General features: G+C 47.3%; 1 protein-coding gene across 1 annotated transcript; it reads right to left on the minus strand.

Annotated features, from left to right (window-relative positions):
- Window positions 1-354: 354 nt before the first annotated feature.
- SARM1 (sterile alpha and TIR motif containing 1) lies at window positions 355-22,389 on the minus strand. The gene is made up of 11 exons (XM_032967696.2): window positions 22,268-22,389; window positions 17,762-18,393; window positions 14,550-14,934; window positions 13,479-13,709; window positions 10,894-11,106; window positions 10,025-10,116; window positions 9,273-9,511; window positions 8,605-8,716; window positions 7,542-7,731; window positions 6,946-7,067; window positions 355-6,233 (listed from the first exon to the last, which is right to left on the minus strand). The coding sequence occupies exons 2-11, from the start codon at window positions 18,271-18,273 to the stop codon at window positions 6,035-6,037; spliced, it is 2,295 nt and encodes a 764-aa protein (XP_032823587.2). The 5' UTR covers window positions 18,274-18,393; window positions 22,268-22,389; the 3' UTR covers window positions 355-6,034.
- Window positions 22,390-23,779: the final 1,390 nt, after the last annotated feature.

The following is a 23,779-nucleotide window of genomic DNA, read 5'->3' on the forward strand; positions in this document are numbered from 1 at the left end:
CCACGTGTCTCAGGCGCGCCTGCTCCGTGTGAACAAGTTATGGAAGTAATCAATTACTGTAATTCCAGTAAGCGTTGATGTGGGAGCAGGCGCCGCGTCGTTGACGTACTTCTCGAGCGTGAGTTAAACGAAGTTGTTAATAAAACCGTTGTTGAAAACACAAAAAAAATGTTAGGAGTTTATTCACTTAAGCAACGAAGGCAAAACGTCCCATGCGGTTAACCTCGGCCGCCGCCGTCCTGATTGTGGGCCCTCGGGGTGGGTTAATGCGAGACGCTTTCTAATAGCGTGGAGCCACGCAGTGGCTTCTTCACTGCTCGCGAGCAAAAGTGAGAACACAACTAACGGCCAACGCAGCAAAAATGTGCATTTATTACTCGATGTGAAACGTGATGTAGTTTTAAAACAAATGAATATTGTCTTCACTTTAAATTAGTGCAAAAATGAAAACGCGAGTTTGCAAAAGAACACGCAAAATTATGCATTTTGTTGAAATGGCAAAAAGAGATAGTGACCTAAACTTCGAAGCAGTTAAAATGTCTAAAGGCATTCTATTTGGTTGAATTTTAACTCCACAAACAAGATGTTCTTTATTCATATTCTTAGCTCTTTCGGTAAAGTCACGTTGAAGGGAAACAATAAAATAATAAAATATATATAAAACAATAAAAATGTTCTTTGTAATGGCTGGAATTGCCAATTGTCCCTTATACCGTGTACGGATCACGGCTCAGTGGTGGGGTGGAAGGTACTAGGTGATGCCAGTGTCAAGTTCCATAGTTCTGTGCCAGCTCCACTGGCACCTCTTAAGTGGACCGACCTCACTGATGAGAAAATATTTAAAGAATAAAGGTGGGTCAATGCTTTATATGGATAACGGATTTTTTTTTTTTTACAAGAACGTGACTGGTACGGGAGTCAAACCACAGCAGATACGGTCTTTGCGTGGCCTTACATTGGAAGACAGAAGAAGTCCAATTGTGGCAAGGGCGTTATTATGAGTGCCATAAATTATGACGTTCTACCACAAACACCTAGAGTCCTGCCATCACTGGACGTCACGAGAAAATGCAAGTTTTAACATCTTAATAATACTCGTTATTTATCCAAGATAGCGAAAATACCAAGAATAGTTTTTGGGTGGCTGCTGCATTTGGCGATGTTCAACCAAATTCCTTTTCAATGGAGTGCTTTCCAACTGGGAGGAAACTATTGCCCAGAGATAACACACACAAGGGAATAAGGATCAAAATGTATTAATAGATGGGTTCTGCAATTCAAATTTCTGTACTGCCATATCGCCGCCACACAGCCCAGCGGGTTCGTGGTCTCCCGGCTCGAGATGACCACTGTGCAAAGCACCGTCCTTGCCTCGAGGCAAGGCAAAAAGGTGACGGGCAGAACATTGGCGTCCACCTTGCTCTGCTCATCCATGCCACGAGGGTTTTGCAACCGTCAGGCATCGAGGGCAGCTCAACACGACCCAGGCCGCAATGACGGCATCAACATTCTGTCATTAGGCATTCCGCAGACTGACCAGGAAAGGGTTGTCCACATAAAGCACCTGTGGCAAAAGGCAGCAGTTGGAAATCATGGCTATATTGTACTGATGATTCCTGACAAGGATGACGCCCTTATACAGTTTTCCTATTGTCCTGCTCCTGGCTAACACGACCACGATATTGGTGTTTTAACATCGTAACACCTGTTTTGTTGCCAAAAAAAGGGGAAAACCTATTCTCATATTTTGGTACTGGCAAAGGACGTCCCATAATGTATATGCACCAAGCCGAGCTCTCATTACTCTGATAGTGGCATTGTCTTTGTACTGTACGCCGTTTGGCGTCCTCTGGTCTAACACTTTAAAACCAGGCTCCAAAGATAGCTGTCTCTGGTGTGGACCAATCAGTTTCAAAGACAATGCCACATTGTGGCATTGTATGTTTTTTGTTTGCATTCTGACCACACAAGTATTGTGGTTAATGCGGACATGATTACTTGTAAAAGGTTTAAGTTTGGTGTTTTAACATCTTAACACCTGTTTTGTTACCAGAAAAAAGGGGAAACCTATTCATAAGGCTGTGCATTTTAAGTGTACATCACGTTACATGCATGGTATGATAGGACTAATGGTGACAATTTCTCTGTCTTTAAATCACCTTTTGTATTTTATTACTCTGGAAACTCAAACGAGTACATTTCTGCAAGGTGACTCACGTAATTTAGATAATTACTCTTAGATTATTACTACTTTATTATTACTTAAATGTGATTACTTTCATAATACTGGCAGGGTCTATTATGCAAATCTGTGTGGATACGATGGCTGGGACCAAGACTTTCACTTGAGCTCAATGAAAGAGTGGACTGCGGGTCTTTTGAAATCATCTTCATGTACTTCATATTCAAGTATAACAAACTGTTCATATCCAAACGTCAAGCACAAACAGCAAGGAACATACATGTGTCATAGGCTGGAATGGACCAGGCACCAACAAAAAATAGCCATAAAAGTAAAATGAAATGAACTCACCACCTTCAAAATTAACACTACCCTATTAGGGAAACATGTACAACCAAATAACATTTCAGAATAATTTTGTTATGGGGCAGTGTTGATGGAAGGTGGTGAGTTTTAAAATATATATTACCACTTTCAGCTTCATGGTAATGTATTCTTAAAACAACCCTGGGATACACGTCAATTACGGCTGACATTGCACTTCGGGATATGGCACCCTATGTGAAATGCAGCATGTCCAGCAGGAAGAACAGAAAAATATTGCAAACCATGCATCTTTATCACTTTCAACACGGCCACCGCGGTCGTAAACTGTGATCGAGACGCAGGCTACATCACTGCTCATGGCGCAGGTGCATACAATGTGTATTTGAAATCCAGGGCTTGGAAAATAACTATTTTGTTCGCTACCGATTGCATATACTTGGACCCTGTATTTTCCTGTCCATGGCAGTGACGTGCTCATGCTCAAAGCTAAACGGGGTGGCTCCCAACGCGCCACATAAATTCAGTCAAACTCCAAAAAATCCTCCATTAATCCGCGAATCCCATAGTTCGTAGCATGCTTATGGTTTGTAGAAACTTTTTAAAGCGGATTTTCGGAGTCGTGTGGCAAAAAAACTCAAATCTGTGATTTATTTTTGCGGATCATTGGAGTAATTTCCATGGCGTGTCACAGGATTCCAGGACCAGCAAAAAATCCCCACATCACGGATTTTTGAATTTCTACTCTGTGTATGACACTCGGCCTGATTCTTGTGTTGGTGGAAAATTAATTCCTGCCAATTTTAGCATAAATACTGCTAAATTGTAAATTGTGGCAATTTGATATATTTCACATCAAACATTCATAAAGGCTTTCCTTTTACCTACACAGGACAGTTTTTCAACGATTTTATTTAACTTGATTCCTCTGTTTGTCATGGTCAAATCTTGTAATCAAAATTTCGTCCACTTCCCGTTGTCCAATCAATTCCACATTTTGCATACGTACTCAGATCCGGTGACAATGCATGCCTGCATCAATTAATCAATTAATTCGCTACTTTAAAGAAATTTACATTTTGTATGGGCGCCTTATTATTTATATACATTTGTGTAGGTAAAAAACGCTGCTGTCCCTAAACTGTGGAATCGGCTCCCACAAAAAGCAGGCGCCGCGTGTCTCAGGTGCCATTGACGTACTTCTCAAAGACCGTGAGTTAAACGAAGTTGTTAATAATAAAATCGTTTTGATTTAAAGCTTTCGTGACTGCAGTAATTCATATTCTTAGCTCTTTCGGTAAAGTCACGTTGAAGGGGAACAATAAAATAATAAAATACATTTTATTTATTGTTTCCCTTCAACGTGACTTTACCGAAAGAGCTAAGATTATATAATAAAATCGTTTTTTAAAAACTTTTTTTAAGGAGTTTATTTTTTTGTGTTTAGTTTTTTGTCCTTCCCCTGCACCTCCAATTAGCATGGTTGGCTACATACGGTGTGAAAGTTCAACATACACACATGTTAGGCCCATTTTGTGCATTTCGTATTTGCTCCATGTGTATATTATGGTATTTATGGTGTGTATTGTATGTTTTAAAAATAAATCCAGTGTTGGGTAAGTTACCTTATTGTTAGTTACTGATTGCAATGTACTTTGATTTATGTATATAGCTTTGTGAAGTCCTTTCATCAGGTAACCGTCTGCATATTCAAGTTTGCTGCAGACGTTTTCAACACGACGATCATGCATAAGCAGTTTTTTATTTCAAGCCATAATGTCACTTAACTAATTTCACAGGGGTGTAATTTGGCTGGAATGACACTTCTGAGAAAACCATAATTATATACCGACACTTTTTAACCTAAAGCAACACTTAGTCATTTGGAAGGGGAAAGAGCAGTGAACATGGGCTCCAGGACTAATAGGTCTCATACCGGGGGACTTTACATTTTTACTGGACGTTTGAAAAAGAGCTTCATAGCGCATCGGATTTTTCCAGTACAAATACATTATTCTGCTTCTGAAATTTCCTCTTGGACCACTAAGCAAAACGAACATTGTGAAAGAAGACTAACATAGTATGTTTTTGTCAATGTCAATTGTAACACACTGGTGCCCTAACCTGTACCGTTTATGTTTAGGTCCTTCTGGCATAATAGACACGTGTCTCAATGGGCCCTTGCCAGGCTCAACTTGCAGAGTAGGGACAATTCCTCAGGCTTTAGGGGGGTGGGGGGGGAGACACCCCTGCTAGGAAGGCAGAGGGGGAATGCTTCACCGCGTGGGGGTAGGTGCCACTGAGGGTGGCAGGGTCTCGTCATCAGCAGAGAAGAGAGCGGAGCCTCGCGTGGGAACCCTGGGCCACGTGGCACCGTCGGGTGACTCTTAACAGAAATTAACTGCTCTGTAAATAAACACATCGCTCGACTGGAGTTAAATCAGCAACTGCAGATCGGAACCTTTTTTTTGCAATGGTTCATTCCGAAACATCTGTAACTAGTAGGCGACCATGGGAAACTGGTGAACACGACTTGTAGCAAAAATAGCATGTATGTGTGATTTCCCATGCAGTTTCATTCTTATTATTGCAGATATTTGAAGTGGTGATTTTCAGCTGTTTCTATACAAGTGTATACTAGCTCAACATCTTCCACCATGAAAGCCCAGGATCTCCAGACTTCTCCAGAAGGTGCCTTGCTTTGAGGCATTTGGTGAAAATGTGGATTAGTAGGAGTTTGGTGTAGGCGATTTCAGATTAGAGGGAGGCTGTGTTTTAACAACCCAATATGATGATGGTATGGCCTAACAGCACTCACAGCCATGACTGCTAGGTATCTCCTCGGTGTTCTCAGGTCGTGCACAGGAACTCTTCTTTGGCCTTGTCTACTCCTCCAGCACCTAGTGAAGATGGCGAGGCTTGACCACACTCGCCTTGAACTCGCCACACTCCCGCAGAGAGAGCTGGGCAGTCTACCCTTTATTTATTTTTCTTTCATCACTTCGACCTTCCATCTTCTTCACGGACAATCAGGAACTGACCAGGTGGGGCGACCGCATGCATTCCCGCCCGGCCTGCCGTGCCGTCCCCATGCAAGGACACGGGCGAGGGGAGCGGCAGGATGGCGCAAGCTTCTCACACTTCTCCTTCCGTATTGCACGAAACCAAGTGCAATGGAGGCTGCCGCCCCCCCCCTCCCCACCGCTGCCTCATCTGACACAGCCTGCTAGGGGGGTCAGCCCTCTTTTATAGGTACTGGCAGAGGATGCGTAGGGCTGGCAAGAAAAAGAGTGCTTTTGCATGACCTACAAACACCCAGCAAAGAAACACCTGACAGTTATGTCCGTGGATGCTGCCAAGGCAGAACTAAATATTACGTATTCAAAATAATGACTGCCAAAGCATCCACGCTGCTAAGTGCTTTCGCAGTCGTTTGTTAACCCAAGGCCCAATCCAACCCAGTCGCTCCTCCTGGCACACAGACCTGAGGAGTGTCGACTGGAACGCGAGAGCTGGCATTAGGCACCATCACGGCGTGGTGCTCTCGGGGCTCGTAGGCTCCATATGATGGTGATTGGCAGCGGCAGCCTGACCCTCGCGGCAGCAACAGGAGCCACTGTCAGCGATGCCGCCGCTCGCTCCCATACCGTGCAGAGGCCCATCACTCAGCCGCTTGAGGAAACGAACGATTTTCTCAATGGTCGCGTCCTGGTACTCGTGAGACCACCTGCGTGGGTTTAGGGATCGCAGCAAACAGGGTGGGTCGAGGTGGGGGTGACGTTGGGCCAGGGTCGGGGTTAGAGGGCGGCAAACAAAAGCATAGAGGTCAGGCAAGTAAAGGGGTCAGCGCCGTCGCAAGACTTGCGGATCGAGGTGGACACACAGACAGCTGGTTCACGTCAGGATTTAAAAAGTACGAACTATGTGTAGTGTCATACATGTGAAAATACAACATTGACAAATATTTCATTATCATCAGCTGCGTCTTATCCACTGCTGAATTATGGCCTCCCCATGTCATTGCCATCCCTTGTGGACTTGAGCTAATCCCATCACTCCATCCCCCTGCGAGTCACTCTCTTAAGCATCTTCCCTCTTTTGGCTGCCATGCTATGACAAGTCTCGCCACCGACCACGGTTTTTATACGCAACACAAACGCGTTTAAACATTCCATCTCCGCTGTGAGCATCCTCTCGGATGTGTTACATTCCTTGACTACTCACTACTCGCAATGTGCCCCTGCCTACTTTTCTCAAGTCAATACAATGTCTCTAAATTGTGGTCGTTTTCTGAGCCGTGGATTCGCTCGACTGCTAAGCCACCTGGTCGGTACTCTGTATAGGCATGGCTAGTAGGGCACTCAAACGGGGCTGATGCCACGCGTGCATTTGGATCGCGCTACCAGCCCACTTGCTGCCGCCGATGCTGGCTCTCTCACTTGATGCCGTTGAACTTGAGAATTCCACGCATGTCCTCGGGAAGGCTGCTGGGGTCTGGCCACTCAAACTTGTCGTACACGGGAACGATGTTCTTCTTGGATTGCAGTGCCGTCACTATTTCCTGGATGGATAAAAACACCGAGCGGTGAGAGGAACTCTCACAACTGCGCCAGGTGCACCTGACCTGTGGTCCCTGTGCAATGCGACTTCCACATCCCTCGCACGTGCAAACACAACCGTGCGCTTCCGTGTGACGTTGCCATGTGCAATCTCAAATTGAGTATTTTGAAGGCAAACGTTCAAAGTTAGACCATGACGCTGGCACATAACGGCCTACTCATGTCAGACTGCGTCCCGAGATCTACAGCAACAGATGGCGCTCATTTTAATACACCTGCAAGTACTAACCAGGGTGGCCTGCCGGATTTGAACCACGAACCTCCGAAACACCTCCGATCAGCACGGTTGGCTCCGTACGGCGCGAAAGAAGTTCAACATTTAACATACGTGCATACAACAAGCGTCTTAACGCGATGCCGCAGGGCAATGTAACCACCCGATAAGTGGCGTCGCATGCCGCCGCGGTGTGGGTTACCTTGTGTACCCAGTCCTTGTGGTCCACGTCCTGCATGCACTTATCGAGGGCCTTGGGCGTGAGCACGAGCAGGAAGCTCTGAGCGGCGCGCACGCTTGCCAGCAGCTTCTCCTCGAACTTTCCGGATGTGAGCTTCTCCACGTCCAGGAAGGCGCTGAAGCCGTGCAGCTGCAGGTGCACCTTGAGCAGGCTGCACACGGTGATGGCGCGAGCACGCATGAACACTATCCCCTCCCCCAAAATTTCCTCTATGCGGCGCTGGTAAAATATGCGTTCCAAGAAAAGGACCCACAAAGCGATACCGCATGAGACAGCTGCCTGCCGAGAGGCGCATATGGTACACGCAAAATTTCGTTCCGCGTCCGACCGCATAGCCGCGTATGAGTGAATCAAATCGCATAATAGAGCGAATTTTGGGGAGAAATTAGTGAGCGGCATAGGTGCGAAATCGCGCAAAGCAAACCCGCATAAAGTGAGGAAAACCTGTATTGCTATCCAATTAAGTGGGACTGTCAATCAATTAAGAAACCGTGATCACCTTTGCAATTATAATACTGTTTGTATTCATATAGCTCAGGGGTCGGCAACTTGCAGCTCCAGAGCCGCATGCGGCTCTTTAAGGACTGCTTCATGACATTATTTATTAAGGACCACCGTCTCAGACTCGCATGCATCGCGGCTCTTGAAATATTTTAGTTTGACCAAAGTCGGAAAAAAATGGCTTTTCTGATTTCGGGCGCCACGGTGGCGAATTGTTAACTACCTTGCCTGGTATACAGGAGGTTGTGGAAGTCTGCATGTTCTCCCCATAGTCACGTGGATTTTTCTCTTTAGAAACATGGGTTTAGAGTAAATTGGCTGCTAGAAATTTCCACATAAGCCATTTCGTTTGGCTATCACTTGTGGTCAGGTCGCTTCTGAAAAAGAGCTATATAGCTCAGTGGGCCTTTCCTGGTAATATATATTTTTAAAAAATATATATAGTTTGATTTTGGTTGCCGATCCCTTGGCATAGCTGGACTAGACTTATCAGATTTGCTCGGTTGCTCGGAGGCCCGTTCACCTGGCCATCTGCGAGCCAGTGGCGCGTCGGTAGCTGATGAACACGTCGGGCCTGTCGCCGCTTGCGGGGCTCTCGCCCCCGTTGCTCACCGGGGAGCCCACGTCCGCAGCAGCTGGTACGTTTGAAAACAGACACACAAACACGTGCACAAAGAACGCTCCGCTTTTGCGCTTCATGCAGGCACCATCAATGGTTCCTCAAGACTCTCACTGTGATTCTCTTGCCTGAGGTCACCGTCTAAAGACGTTTGAGTAAATATGTGACCAAATGATGGGCGGCACTGATACAGATGTTTACAACCGTGCACAGGTGTCGTTCTTATTAGGACTCATCAGTATAGTATAGTCGCCAATGCTCCCTGCTGGAAAGTCTACTTCTGGAAACCATATACACCTGACCCTCGGTCTACATGGGTTATTTCTGCCTAAACAAGATTTGTAGACCATCGTCTGCCCTAGCCGCTGGTATAATTTTACTTTTGGCCTTTCGACCATATTTCCACAGCAAAAAATCAATTATGGGCAACGATAGATGGCGACGATGGCGGTGGGCACGCTGCAAACATGCGATTTAGTTTTATCGCAGTTGCGTCACCGGATCGCAGGCATGCACCACCATGCCTGGCCAGGCCTCACGCACAGACACATGCACACACGCACGCTTGTTACCCCCGGCGGCGGCGGTGAGGATGGTGGCGCGGTGCACGCCGTTGTCGACGCAGCAGTCGTCGGTGAGCTGCGCATCCGTGAGCTGCGCCAGGAACGGCCGCGTGACGCCCGCGCGCAGCAGTCCGTAGGTGTAGCGGCGGAAACCGGGCCCCACGCGGTTCAGCCACTCGCACAGCTTGCTGCCGTCGCACGCGCTGTAGTCCGCGTATGTCTTCAGCTCCGCCAGCTCCCGCAGGAACCTGACACCGGCGGCGGGAGACGTCGGCAGGTTGCGGCAGTCACAAGGCCGCGTCACCCCACCGAGCGAAACTCGCCTGCAGCTTTGTACTTTTTAAGCAACTACACATTTATTTGTTACACAACGATGATCCCGTTTAGCCAGCTGGATTTATGTTAAACTTCTTTCGCACTGTATGTAGCCCACCGTGCTAATCGGAGGTGCAGGGGAAGGACAACTAAACACAAACGGCAGCTGCAGAGTGTATATAGCTTGTACTGACAAATGTATTAATTTCTCCCTATCTCAATAAAAAAATACGTTACTTTTTACGATGTAGATGCACACATTCAAATGCTCCTACATAGTTACTTTATTTTGCACTGTTTTCTACTGACGATATTTTCTTGTATTTGATGAGCATCTCCTTCACTAAAAGAGACCCACTCCTGCAAATGGCCCCTTGCCTAGTTACAAATGATAGCGATGACAAAGAACTGCGGTCGCGGTGCCTCTCCATGAGCGAGGGATTTACCTCCTCCTAGTGACGCTCTCCTTCATCGCAAAGTCACCGCTCAGGTCCTGTTCGCTCAGCAGTAATAGCAGATCCCCATCCACTTGGAGCTCCTGAAAACAAGACGGACAGCCGTTTTTGGCTCAAGTGAGCCGAAAGCTCTTCTCAAAGTCTGCCAACACGGGCAGAGACAGGAAGGCAGTGAAGGAAAGTGACAGTGGGAGAGAGAGAGAGGGGGGGGGGAGGTGCCAGCAGATGTAATAAACCCTGAATAACTGTAAAACAATGTGTCCGCACGGGATGGCACCTCGCTACTTGTCGGAGCTGCGCGTGCCCGTCACAAAGGGCCTGCAAACGACAGTACTTGAGATCTGCTGCTGTCGAGGGCCATGTCGCTAAACTGAGAACGTACGTACGGTGAACGTGCTTTCCTAATCGTGACCCCGTCGTGTGGAACATTCGTACAAAACAAGAGCAAGGACAGCCACTTCAGGCGTGACCTGAAGATGCAGTCCCTGTCCACAGTGCAATGAGAAGGCACCGCAAATTAGATACGCTTCAGCATGATTTAGCGTTCCTTTATGACTACAGCAGAAATCCAATAATCCCCCGTGATATGTGGGAGGACCATATCGTCGATCAGATTATGGGAGGAAATAACCGCTCTCGGAAGAGAGATCAAGATATCCGAAATACTTTAACGGGTTTCATGATCAACAGTCCTGCGAACCGCGGGTAATCCGCAGATAACAATAGTTTGCAGATTATTGGAGCACAGCTTTTTGTAGCTCCGCTGTATTTATATCATTAGTGTAGAAAGGGGGGCAGGCGTTAAGCGAGGGGAACAGTGGAGAATGAGAGAATGTGCGAATGGCGGCAGCAAGGATCACCTGGAACAGCGGAGCGTACTTGCAGAACCCGACCTGCCGCAGCCAAGCCTGCACGTGTGTTGGTCTCCAAGATGGCACGGTGGTGGGGAGGCGGACGGGTGGCTCCTCTCCCAGGATGGTGAGTGTGCGGTGAGCGAGACGGCATGCCGTGCCACTGGAAGAGTAGCTCACCAGCCGCTTGAGGCTCTGCACCACACCGATCTCCTGGAAGAGCTGCCGGGGTTGCACCACGACCGGCGACCAAAAACATCGCATCCGCACAGATAGATGTTTTTGTTACTCATTCCGCGTGCCCCCTCTGTGACACCAGAGCCACACATTGAAATGCAGTACAATAGAGGACATCCTTGCAGCCAACAGACGTGAATAGATGGATCAGAGCAAGGCCCGATAGCTGGAATATTATTTTGTAGAAACACTGGCTCAAAAGTCAGCATTGCCAAACTAAGAGGCAACATGCGTGACAAATTCTAGATGTGAGGTCACAAACAAGGATCGATTTTTAAACAAGTTGTCTGATGTTTTCATTCAGTTTTTTTTGTCTCCTTAAATAACCTCAATTCAAATGAGTAACAGCTACTGCTTATTTTTTTTATAAAATGGTGTGTATATAAATAGAGAACTTTCATCGTTCATTGCACATGTAATCGTGTGTTTTGTCGATTTTATCTATTGTTGGTTTAGTTTAATCAACCGCATAGCGTGGCAGAGCAGACGACGGCGCGCCATACTGTGTCACCAAGCCAAAGATTGCGCTTTTTTGAGCCAACAAAATGATTGTTGGCAATAAACAACTACAGTGCTTGTATGCAGTTGACAAGCACGGATAATCAATCAAACATTATTTAGGATAGTGCCCTTCACAATAAAATTGTCAGAGTGCTTCACAGATGGACACATTAAAACGTATACAACATTGCATCAATACAAATTTAATGACACGACACAACATTCGTTAAACTTAATAACAACAACATCAATACACTCCCCAAGTGAGTAAACAGGCCCCATAAACTGACCATCAAATAGTGGCGTCAACCTGACAGGCAGATCAACCCGTAGAGATTTGTATCAAACCGAAGAGATGGGTCTTCAGGAACCGTTTAAATGTGCACGGACTACCAGCTTCCCTTATGTCAACGGGGAGGTTGTTCCACAATCTGGGAGCCAGACAATGGAATGAGCGCCCTCCCGAGGTAACACATCTCAACCGAGGCGTCACTAGAAGGCTCAAGATCTACGACTTCTGGAAGGAACATTTCTCTCCAAAAGAACAGAGAGATAAACAGGACCTGTGCCGTCCCAAGACTTTATATGTTAACAGCAGGATTTTAAACGTGATCCGGAGGTGGATGAGATTATACATCAGTTTCACCCCCCCCCCCAAAGCATGTTAATTTACGTGGAACAAATATTACCTGCTGTGGTTTAGCGAATACGCTTCTCAGCGACCACAGACAACATCAGACTGTGATGGACGAGCGGAACGGAGAGTAATCAACAACGCTCGCAGGCGCTACCCCTCGCCAGCGCCAATGCAACAAACACAGCACGACATCCGCGCTCAATTCCGTCACCCTCAGCTGCTGCAGCTGCTGCAGTGCTCACAGTGATGGCAACTACGGCTGATAATGATGTAAGCTGTATTCCACTGGCTCAACAATAGGAATCGCATTTTTTGTATATTAGTCTGTTACTTTTAAACGTCCACCGTGGAAATCGAGCGATGAAATCAGCTCCCGTGCAGGTGCTGGGCGGATTGTTACATCGCAGCACCATCGTGAGGGTTAATAGCTGCTTGGGAGAGGCCTTCACCCGGCAGTGGATTGAGGTGGATGATGAATAACGTTGCCTTCCGAGTCACACGAGGTAACGCCATAAGGTGCATGATGCGACGTGGCACGCCTGCCGATGGCGTCACACGACGATGTTGTTGGGGGACGTGCGTGTGGCGTGCCTGACGTCGCTGCTCAAGCTGAAATGGCTATTCTATTCAGCATTGTTACATTTTTTTAGCGCTCAATTGTAGGCAATAATTATTTCATGCATTTGGTCGATTTTCAATCAGGGTGAATCTTTCATAGCAATACGACTGTACACAGAAACACGTCATTCGCGTTGGATCATCTTCACGAGATCATCGTGACTTCATGTTGCGAACCGAGACAGACGGACAGACGGGCAGAGCAAATGCATTAACGCTTTTAACCTTAGCTGGTGAACCTTAAACACAGGTCTCATCTCAATGTTACGCACCTAGGGTGTGCATCCCAAGCTGTCCCACAAGTGGGTTGAGCTTCATAATGATGAAAAGCATGAGAGTTATGTACAGTAAGGAGCTCTAGCATGGTCAACGCACTGACATGTTGAGTTTATTTGATTTGTTGCATGGATGAACCCATTTAACTATATTACAAGGGAGATCCGAGATACTCGTATTCGCGGGTATGACAGTGAAACTGCAGTGACCACAACATTGGGCGCACGGCACGCGGCCGCGACACGCGCAGCAATCGCAAGGGCTAGTTGCTCTGCGGCTTGCATCGTAAACAAAACGGAACAGCTCGGGCGACGGCACCGCTCACCTCGCCGTGCTGCTGCTGCGTCTTGATCATGGCCTCCACGCAGAAGTAGAACGCGGCGACGCACTGCGGCTCCACGCGCGAGCTGTCTAGCAGCGGCAGTAGCTGCTGCAGGTACTGAACGGTGCGGCCCTGCATGTCGTCGCGCGAGGTCAGCAGCTCCTGCGCGTGCTTCTCCGGGTCCAGTGAGGCGATAAAGGGCTCCACAAGCTCCAGCGTGCCCGAACTCAGCACCTGGATTGGCCCACGGAGACATCAACCCCCCCACCTTCCGCAAATCGACCCCCCCATGGCCACCAACCCCCAAGTGTGGTGGCCGTCGACCCACCACGGGACTGCACCGCATCCTGCCCATCGTCACCGCCACGCGCTCAGTGCTTAACACGCGGCTAGGGAAGACAGCTCTAATTTGACAATATTTCAGATTGAAATGTTATTACTTTCGCTCCTGCATTCTTAGCTCATGAAACACACGAGCGCGATGTGATTGGGATCGCCGTACAAAAATCACCTTTGTTACCCGCCATACTATTTGTCCCCTTTTTTAATGAAGTGCTTTATATGAACACTTTTAATCGGCAATTCCTGAATTGCTATTCAAGCCGAGAGATTTTATTCTCCGAGAGCACGGCCAAGATATTACTGGCTCTCATTACGCTCCACATTAACTGCAGTCGAGCTCGTAGTTATGAAGCCTGTCAAGGTAAATGAACGCGAAACTAAAAACAATGGACAATGCATCTGAAGGCAGCAACAATAAATTAGGAAATTAAGAAAAAATTACCAACAAATTACTCAATTGCTATCACACGTAGCAATCATCGGACCAAACTGGCAGTCTAATGACCACTTGCAGGCCAATGCCGAGTCACCATGTGCCAGAGCACAGGGACAGCTGCCACTGGCGGTGGTCTTCGAAATATTTTAAATGAGGTGTTATACGGAAGGCGCGTTTGAATTGCCGAGTCATTTCAGCGCCGTATGAAATGCAAAGGTAAGCTTTGCTGGGTAAAAAAGAATAACAAGAGTAAATAAAACCATAACTAATAAATACGCACGAGCGACTCGACGCACCTTTTGCTGAACCTCCTTGTTGTTGACGAGCACGGCGATGGCGAGGCTCGCCGACAGACGCACGCGCCTGTCGGCGCTGAACGCCAGCGGGAAGAGCCACTCGGCCGCCTTCTTGTCCACCATGCGCCGGTGGTTGTCGGGCCCGCCGTACATGGCGCAGTTGGCGATGGCGGCGGCGCAGTCGCGCAGGACGTCCACGTCCAACAAGCGGCACCAGAAGAGCACGGCGTCCAGGCCGCCCTCGCACACCAGCAGCGAGCACGTCTCCTCCGAGTTCTTGAACATGTGCTGCAGGATGGCGGCGGTGGCGCGCACCGTGCGCGTGTCCTCGCGCTCCTTGGCCAGGCCCAGCACGGCGCCGAGCCCAAAGCGCGCGATCCACTCCCTGTCGCACGTCCCCGCAACCCAAGGGCAGGCACCAGCAGAGGCAGCATTAGGGTCAGCGGCACCATCACCATAGGAATTAGCTACACCATCATCATCAGTATGATCAGCAGCACCATCATAATTAGTAAGATCAGCTGCACCATCACCATAAGAATCAGCTGCAACACCATCAGTATAAATCAACAGCACCATCATCAGTAAGATCAGCAAAACCATCCATCAGTAGGATCAATAGCACCAAATAGGCAGCCCTTGTTTGGTTTAATGAGTCATGAAGTGCATCGAGGCAGTGAGGAATCATTCACGCTAACAAGGCCTGCAACTGGTCGAGCAAAGTATTGAGCATTACTTTTTGCTACAAAATGATTGTCACACATCCATCAGCGTTGCAAAAACCTCGTACCTGTCTCCTATATCTTCCATATCCTTGTTTCAGCTGCTGCTGAGACCCGCATCCGTGGTCTCATCACACCCTGACTCAATTACTGTAACTCTCTCTGCTATGATCTTCCCAAATCCTTCACCTCCAAAATTCAGATAATCCCAAATGGTAACTTAAAATGTAGGTTTTAAAAAAAAATTCGTATGTTTTTGGGTAAGGCTACATGGTAGTTTTATGCCAAAATCCTTGTAATTGTCACATTTACTAAGAATATTTTATTCGTGTAAAATGTACTGAGCAATAAAGCTCCTCACTGGTGGCTTGAGACTTTTCAAGACTGTCGCACATTGTTGCAAACTGTTGCACATTGTTGACTGGTGTTAAACCTAACTTTGATGTTATGTTTGTTTAGGATCCTAGCAATTTGACCCATGGTGCCTGCAGTTAGGTTTCACAGATGTAGTTTTATAGCTTTAACTATACCGTTAATGATTCGGAGGCATCAATCTAGATGCCCTTGTAGTCTGTTGTTGGCCTATAGCTGTTATATTTTATGCTCGTTTGACATGTTACATTTCCACCTCTATGTGCTCTGCATGGGCCACTCTTGCTCGGTGCATAAGTATCTTGATGAGGATGTTCTTCTGCTGTGGATGGTGGTGTGACTTCTCATGTAGGTAAACACTAAATGGTGCTACAAGACTTCTCACCCACACCCGTAAATCGTGACCACATTACCCCGATATTCCGATCCTGCCACTGGCTCCCAATTCAGGCCTGGCTCAATTGTATGATCACCCTTGGAATCTTCAAGATTGCCTATGGACTAGCCCTTATCTACCTCTTCTCACTCTACACCTCTTCACACTCTCCGCTACAGCAACCAAGGGATCTATTATAGTTTCAAGTGAACCTTTATTCTGTGGGAAGTCGTTCTTGCTCTGCTGCTCTTGCAGTTTAGAACTTCCCCACCCCAGCTTTCCATCCTGCCAACTCCCTGCTGTCATTGAAGTCCAAGTGTAAGAACTTCCTCTTCTTCTCGGCTGAAAAAATACATACAGTATGTGTGACTTTTTTTCCTTCCAATGCACATGGCCGACTGTATTTACAGTCTTGAGATACGGTTACATTTATACACTATACTGTATTGTACAGTATGCTTCCAATTATGGACGTATTCCAAGCATTGGCCCTGGCGAGGCCACTTGCTGACAATACGCTTGGCTGGTTTTAGAATCCCATTATTCCTCGTTGGCCTTGTGCCTTTTCTAGTACAGTATAGTGTAGCTTAAATTCCCGTGCGCCCATGGCCTGGTTCCAACAATCACTCCTGACATTATTTTACAGTTTTATACTTTCACTCAACCTCAGTTGTAAAACAAATTTGGCGAGCCAGTCCAGTACACAAGCAGATTGTTCTCGCTAACAGTGATCAAATCGCTCACAATTAGAAACGGATAGTGCATTACGCAGCAGATTTTTTTTTGTATCTGTAGATAAACAATTCCACAGCAAGTAAGCTATTAATGAGAGAAGCGTCAACTATTAATGTTTAAAATTATTGCACCGTTATCGCATTGGCAGGCAAAACGTCCCGGCTTAGAGGGCAAGTAATGGAATGTGCAGCTGCTGCTATGATGGGTTTGTAGTTTTATTTTATCACTGACTCACAGGCCGTCGTGTCTGACAGTGCAGGTGACTGTGGATGACGTTAAACTCGACCGCGAACCAAGCCACTGCGCTGCCTGCCTTTATGGGTGCACCAACCTCACAATGAGAAAGAGGTGGCCAACACCAACCGTAAACATCCTTGCTTTTCAGAAACCATCATGACATGGCCTATTTAATCACTGGCCACGAGTAACTCGGTCCAAATTCATAGCTGAACCACGGCCAAGTTCTACAATGCTCATTAGTGAGGCGCGCCATCGTAGTTATTATACAGAGCTAGGACAACGGCCACCAACACAGATTTGTCAAGTACTGTCCTCTGTTTAATTCATCCAAGGAACTGGCAAACAAGTCCCACACTCCCAGTTAACCTCGCACTCCCCTCGTTATCACTCACACACTCCTAATCAGGGGGTTGGTTTTCATGTGCGGTTTGGGTGCACAGAAAGAACATTTGAAATCAGTTACGGTTCAATCGGTCCAAATGGGTTTGAAAGGTTCGGTTCTGGCTTACTGTTTGTGTAAAGTGGTTTGAACCACTTCACATTTGCACATTTGGCCTAAATTAGCTAAATTAACACCTTCCGTGTAGCTTACATTGCAGGCTACACGGGAGGTCTTTGTTTAGCAATTTTTTTCCATTTCTTAGAGAAATCTGTTTGAATTGCTTCAAAAGGGCGTGCTGCCCTCTTTCTCCCAGCCCTTGACGCAAGTGGCCATGTTGTTTCCATCGTGGCACCGCGCCTCAAGACGTCAACGTGCGAGCATGCACCTGTTGTCGGTCGTAAGGACCTGCTGCAGAAGCTCGGCCGCCCCGGACCTCACGTGAGGCCTGCATGAAGCGAGCAGCGATAGCAGCAGCTCGAGTCCCCCCTGAAGCCGCAGTGTGGAGCACAGCTCCGTGGCCACCTCGCGGCCCACCACGGGCGTGGCCCACGCCTCCTGCAACGTGGCCTCCAGCCCGGCCAAGGTGGCCACCTCCTCCTCTGCCACCTCCTGCCTCGGCCGCCCGTCGCTCTCTCCCACCGGGGAGTCGGGCGTCGCCAGCTCCTTCAGACGCCGCACGCCGTCGACGAGCCGCGGCAAGAGTCGCTCCAGCTCCTGGCGGCCATCATCGGCGTGCTGGGAATCCGGGTCAGGCGCCTGCATGGCGGACGGTGCTGGGCTGCAGTGCGGGGAGCTTTGCTCGCGAAGCTGCTGGTGGTCGGGAGGAGGCGTGCGGGATGAGGACGTGGGCCAGCAGGAGCACAGCTTCGTGTGCGAGGACCGGCCCGACTTCTTCATCTGTGGCAGGGTTGCCTCGTTGCAGTCGGGGGCCGCGTGGCCCAGTGGTCAGCACACCCGCACAGAGCCAGTTCACACAGGAGTGACGGTTCAATTTCAGCCACGGGTGACAGGTTATTTCTGTGGGGAAATGATGAGGTGGATGTTATATTGCCAGTGCAAGCCACTGCCCTCATGAATAATATCGAAAATACCAGGTATAAAATAATGCAGCTTCAATTGTCAAACTCGAGTTTAATCACGTGTGAACTCAAGAGACAAGGACAGTCTCAATTGCAAGAGTGACATGTAGTTGCTTAATTATTATTTCCTACTTTAAAAAGTAATTGGAAAACAGCTTCCCTCATTGTGTCAGTCATGAGGGTTGTTTAATCATCTCACCACACTGGCCAGTGCAGGTTTGTGAAGAAGAGGCGGTGCAGAACCACTTCAGATTTCACTTGCCACTAATGTTGCCAGGAATAAAATGCTGCTCATCAGGTTCATAGCGAATTGTGCTAATCACTGCACCACCACTCCCCCCGACAAATTGAAGCCATGTCCATCTTCCACAGCCCACTGAATCCACTAAACAGCAGACGCAACCCCAAACACATTGCTCTTGTACAGGAGATGTACTGTCTGCTTATTCGCATATTCTCAACAACGACGCCAATGATTATATTCCTGCTATTGTATTATTAAAATGTGCGTCAAACTAGACCCATGCCTTAGAGAGCAGGACCTTGCCTATAACCTCTGCCAGTTTACAGCATTGATTCAAGCAAGTATGACTACTGATGAGACATTGTATATCGGTCCACAGCGTTTTCACGTACTGTATATGAATTAATGCTGCTTAGCACGTGCACTCCCAGAAGACCGTGGGTCTGATGGTTATGTAAAAATTCGGTACAGTACTTTCATTTTGTTTTTACGTGGAGACAGAAATCCGGAGACATTCAAACCTGTAAAACCATACGGTTCACCCGTATTCTTGTACAGGGAAATTGAGTTTCCAGGTTCAGACGGCGTAGAGCCATTTCAATACGGGCAAACATTTTGATGGGACTTTGTAGGATGAATGTTGAGACTTATAAGGGCACGGGGTGACCAATAAGGTCTGAATTGGTCTGTAATAAGGTCGGCACTGATAAGGGTTCGACAGGTATGGACATTATTTTATTACTGATATTCTGCACAATGATGCTAATTATTACTTTATCTTGTACATGTGGGCCAACACGAATGTTTACGTTGTTTGTAGACGCCGTGACATGTCTCGGACCGTGTTCATGAACATAAGACAGATCTGAAACACGGTAGAACCAATACCTCGGCCGTGGCTGATCATTGCTTTAATGCGGTGGGCTCACACGAAATTGATTTCTCTAAGACGAAGGTACTTTGCAAACCCACTGGCTATCAACAAAGATTCGTTCATGAAGCCATCCATATATATAGACACAGACACAATTTCAATCGAGAAGATAGGTATAAACTGAGCAATCATTGGAAGGACGTTATCAACCAGTTTAAGTCATAACTGGCTGTGATGTTCCCATCCTACCACCTTCCGATGTTAGTTGTTATTTTCGGCTCTATGATGTTTCATTAACAGGTTAAATTTCTCACCCTAACACAACCACTTTGCTCACCGAGCTCGAGGTTTTTGCTTTGGGATCTTCCTATTAACATGCTAATCTCTCACATTAACATGCTAATCTCTCACATTAACATAGCCACCTCAAGGCACCGGCCGTGGAGGCCGCTCAACGATCTCACATTATCATGCTAATTTTTTACTGGGCAGCCCTTTGATTGGTGGGAAAACCCACCACCGTCGCGGTCGCTGCCCACCACTTACATTACCATTGGCTGCTGACATTTGGGCTACGCCCATTTCAAACCTTTATAAACCGTTGTCTTTGGAAGCTAACTCCCCCTTTTCCTGATGACGACCGCTTGTGTTGCAATCGAAACGTCGTAGTTTTTTTGTTATTTTCTTTGAACCTATCTACGTGACTTTACCGAAAGACCCAAAGAATATAAGTAATAATTATTCGTGCCGTTGTCGACACTATAAGTCGCTAAATACATAAGCACACACCACGCTTCCTTCACGTAACTATCCCTTCACATACAAAAAAAATACAACGGAATCTTTTACAAATCCCATAAGTCAAACAAAAGGTATTTTGGGAGTGCATAATTTCAGCAGCATTGGTTTACGAAAAGCAAACTCTGGGCCAGTTTGGACATTTGGTGTTTTATCAATGGGGGCAGGCTCGCTTGAACCAGAGTTTGTGAACTACCAGAGAGGCGTTAATAAGGGACCCTTCTCTGTTAGTCGTGGGTTCGCCGCAAACACATGACATAATAATGACAAACCTCGTTGTGCAGAATATAAGTAATAAAATACAGTCAATTAGCATACAATTCGCCTCCTTTACACATTCAAGCAGGTCTGACTGTGCTGATAAGACGATGGCTGTCAAAATCGGTCCACAGTTTGGGGGCCGTTCATAAATGACGTCACGCACCTAGGGGGGGTCAGACATTTGTGACGATGTGTGACGAGGGGAGGGGGGGTTTGAGAAATGTGACGTCATATCAAATTTCGCAACTTTAAATAAATATAGACAACACGTTCTACTTAATTAAATAGACTTTTTGATAAATATTTTCTCCTACAACATCAGAGTGCAGCGACACATTAAATACGCACTACAATGACAATAGTTTAAAGCGATTTGAAGCATGTTTTATATTTTTTTTGGGGGGGGGGCAGAGCTTTGTGACGTCATATTTGAAGGGGGTCTGATTTTTGTAACGCCGTGTGACGAAGGGGGGGGGGGGTCAAAAATCGTCCAAAATCGCGTGACGTCATTTATGGACGACCCCCTGCCTGTGTCGAATAATAAGTGTTCTCCTGAAATCCTGCACTCCCACAAGATCGTGTGGCTGGCTACCAAGGCCGGCGACCGTACAACCCGAGTTCGATTCCAGGCCACGACGGCTAACATCAGTGGCGAGCGACAACACCTGGACTTGTCCCTGGGGTCACCTGGACTTGTCCCTGGGGTCACCTGGACTTGTCCCTGGGGTCACCTGGACTTGTCCCTGGGGTCACCTGGACTTGTCCCCTGGGGTACCTTCCCCGCCGACTCCCTTCACCAATCCGCCCTCGCCCAGAGTGGTGAAGTATGGTCAAACCCCCCCCCCCCCCCGCGTGAGCGACCTTCATCCAGCAGTGGATTGACAAAGGCCTGTGAACTATTGCTCGCAAGTTGCAGGTTCGCGCGCGTTGCGTTAGGGTGATGCTCGCAGGCATCACCTATCCCTCGAACGTTGCAACTTATAACGGCGCAAATATAACGGAGTTAACATCGGCCGGATCAATAATCGATCTTCTGGCGTAAGTAACCGGGGCTGAATTTTGATTTAAAGCTTTCGTGACTGCGGGGATTCATATTCTTGGTTCTTTCGGTAAAGTCACCACGTAGAAGGGAAACAATAAAATAGTAAAAATATAAAGCAATAAAATAATAAAAAATATAAAACAATAAAATTCTCACGACGTTTCGACCGCAACACAAGAAGCAATCATCATCAGATGTGAAAGCCACAGCAAGAAAATTTTAAAATAAAAAACCGCCACTTTTTTCAAATTTTCTTGCTGTGGTTTTCACACCTGATGATGATTGCTTCTTGTGTTGCAGTCGAAACGTCGTGAGAATTTTATTGTTTTATATTTTTATTATTTGATTGTTTCCCTTCTACGTGGTGACTTTACCGAAAGAACCAAGGCTATATAACCGGGGCTGGTTTACGCTCAAAAGCATTCGTAACGACGCAGAAATCTTCACAGCGGCGACGGTACAAGGATCGTCGCCGCTTAAAACAATTCCAAAGGAGGCGGCATCAGACGGAAACAAACAAGCACAACGTATCCAATGATGTTGATGATGATGGAGATGATGATGTTAGATAGTTAGAGAGCGGCTCTTCTTACCGTTACCGCCCGCAGCACTGCGGCCGCGAAGGATGTACTGTAGCGAGACGTCATGGCTCCGGGCTATAAATAGCCACACAAGGAGAGAGAGAGGTGCCCCCCCCCTTTCCTTTGACACTTCACTTGTGCAGCTTAACCCAGAGACAAAATTTACCTCCACCAGCCAGATCCTGGCCAGCAGGTGGGGTTGGTGAGCCGGGACACGAACCGCACACTGCCGCCCCTCCCCCCACGCCTTCCCGGTATTAAACCACAACAAGGGGTCGGCAATCAAACTCATGAGAAGATTAAAAAATATATTCGAATTCGGTATACTTTAGGTATTAAAATAAAACAATATTTTCAAGAGCCGCAATGCACCGCGGTGGTGAATACGAGACCGGTGGCCTTTAATAAATAACGGTTACGATGCAGTCCTTAATGAGACGCAGGTTACTAACCACTGCCCATGGTGAACTGGACTCCCATGGTAAACTGACTTCCACGGTGAACTGGACTCCCATAGTAAACTGGACTTCCATGGTGAACTGGACTCCCATGGTGAACTGACTTCCACGGTGAACTGGACTTCCATGGTGAACTGGACTTCCATGGTGAACTGGACTTCCATGGTGAACTGGACTTCCATGGTGAACTGGACTCCCATGGTGAACTGACTTCCACGGTGAACTGGACTTCCATGGTGAACTGGACTTCCATGGTGAACTGGACTTCCATAGTGAACCTGACTCCCATGGTGAACTGATTTCCACGGTGAACTGGATTCGATGGTGAACTGGACTCCCATGGTGAACTGGGCTTCCATGGTGAACTGGACTTCGATGGTAAACTGACTTCCACGGTGAACTGGACTCCCATAGTAAACTGGACTCCCATGGTGAACCGGACTTCCATGGTAAACTGGATTTCGATGGTAAACTGACTTCCACAGTAAACTGGATTCGATGGTGAACTGGACTCCCATGGTGAACTGGACTCCCATGGTGAACTGGACTTCCATGGTGAACTGGACTCCCATGGTGAACTGGACTTCCATGGTAAACTGGATTTCGATGGTAAACTGACTTCCACGGTGAACTGGGCTCGATGGTGAACTGGGCTTCCATGGTGAACTGGACTCCCATGGTGAACTGACCTCCCATGGTGAACTGATTACCACGGTGAACTGGACTTCCATGGTGAACTGGACTTCCATGGTGAACTGGACTCCCATGGTGAACTGGATTCGATGGTGAGCTGGACTCCCATAGTAAACTGGACTCCCATAGTAAACTGGACTCCCATGGTGAACTGGACTTTCATGGTAAACTGGACTTCGATGGTAAACTGGACTCCCATGGTGAACTGGACTTCCATGGTAAACTGGACTTCGATGGTAAACTGACTTCCACGGTGAACTGGACTCCCATAGTAAACTGGACTCCCATGGTGAACTGGACTTCCATAGTAAACTTGACTCCCATCAGACGACAAACCAGATTTGGATGACATTAGTCGCGAAAGCCTACATGT

This window comes from Petromyzon marinus, chromosome 38 (assembly GCF_048934315.1).
Source record: "Petromyzon marinus isolate PM22_M1 ecotype Great Lakes invasive population chromosome 38, UKy_Petmar_22M1.pri1.0, whole genome shotgun sequence".
In the NCBI taxonomy this organism is placed as follows: domain Eukaryota; kingdom Metazoa; phylum Chordata; class Hyperoartia; order Petromyzontiformes; family Petromyzontidae; genus Petromyzon; species Petromyzon marinus.

Coding starts and splice junctions, on each gene's coding strand:
- SARM1 (XM_032967696.2), bottom strand. CDS start 18,273: ATGAAGAAGTCGGGCCGGTCCTCGCACACGAAGCTGTGCTCCTGCTGG. Junction 14,935..17,761: donor GTCCTTACGACCGACAACAG/GTGCATGCTCGC, acceptor GACGTGCGACAG/GGAGTGGATCGCGCGCTTTG. Junction 13,710..14,549: donor ACAAGGAGGTTCAGCAAAAG/GTGCGTCGAGTC, acceptor GGGCCAATCCAG/GTGCTGAGTTCGGGCACGCT.